At 33.0% G+C, this 1137-nt stretch overlaps 1 protein-coding gene across 1 annotated transcript in view; it reads left to right on the top strand.

Annotated features, from left to right (window-relative positions):
• Nucleotides 1–694: 694 nt before the first annotated feature.
• The window catches only part of EMH_0083060 (uncharacterized protein), a gene marked incomplete at both ends in the record, with an annotated part of 2122 nt that continues 1679 nt past the window's right edge, over nucleotides 695–1137 (top strand). Inside the window, one exon of the mRNA XM_013500603.1 lies at nucleotides 695–976. Within this exon, the coding sequence (XP_013356057.1) occupies nucleotides 695–976 (282 nt within the window). The remainder of the gene's footprint in view (nucleotides 977–1137) is intronic.

Raw genomic sequence — 1137 nt, 5'->3', positions numbered from 1 at the left:
TTTTTTTTTTTTTTTTTTTTTTTTTTTTGTTTGTCTTCTTTTTCTCTTTCTTTTTCTTTGTATTCTTTTTCTTTCTTTTTATTTGTCTCCTTTTTCTCTTTTTTTTTTCTTCTTCTTTTTACCTTTCTCCTTTTTCCTTCCTTTTGTTTGTCTCCTTTTTCTCTGTTTTTTTCTTCTTTTTTTTGTCTCCTTTTTCTTTTTTTCTTTTTTATTTTTCTTCCTTTCCTTTTTCTTTCTCTGCCCTTTGTTTGTCTCCTTTTTCTTTTTGTTCTTTTTGTTTGTCTCCTTTTTTTCTTCTTCTTTTTGTTTGTCTCCTTTTTATCTGTCTCCTCTTTTAATCTGCTTCATTCTTATCTGTCTCTCTTCTTTTCTACTGTCTCCTTTTTATTCATCTGTCTCCTTTTTATTCATCTGTCTCCTTTTTATATATCTGTCTCCTTTTTATATATCTGTCTCCTTTTTATATATCTGTCTCCTTTTTATTTATCTGTCTCCTTTCTTTATCTATCTCTCTTTTTTTTATATGTCTCCTTTTTATTTATCTGTCTCCTTTTTATTTATCTGTCTCCTTTTTTTAATTTCTCTATTTCTTTTTTCACTTACAACTTTTCTTTTTTTATTTATATTTTTTTATTTATATTTTTTTATTTATATTTGTTTATTTATATTTTTTTTTATTTTTTTTTATTAGGAGATGGCGTCTACATATGCTGAGATAGCTGCAGCAGAGGAGACAGCAGCAGCAGCACTGCAGCAAGCAGCAGCCCCTCACATGCTAGCTTCACCAGCAGCAGCAGCAGGAGAAGCAGCAGCAGCAGCAGCAGCAGCAGCAGAAGCAGCAGCAGCAGCAGCAGCAGAAACTGCAGCAGAAGAGTATATTCCTATGCTGCCTTCTCTCCCCATAGAGGAGGCAGAGAAAGAAGAACAAAAAGAAGAAAAAGAAAAAACAACAACAATCAAAACAGAAAAGGAGACAGTAAGATACAACATAAACTGTCTCCTTTTACCCTCTACACACTATATCTATTAGGGTTTAGGGTTTAGGGTTTGGCGGTTAGGGTTTAGGGTTTGGGCATTGGGGATTGGGGTTTAGGATTTAGGGTTTAGGGTTTAGGGTTTAGGGTTGAGAGTTTAGGA

Source organism: Eimeria mitis, genomic scaffold (genome assembly GCF_000499745.2).
Source record: "Eimeria mitis Houghton genomic scaffold, Emh_scaff5605, whole genome shotgun sequence".
Lineage (NCBI taxonomy): Eukaryota > Apicomplexa > Conoidasida > Eucoccidiorida > Eimeriidae > Eimeria > Eimeria mitis.
This window is presented reverse-complemented; position numbering and strand designations above follow the sequence as displayed.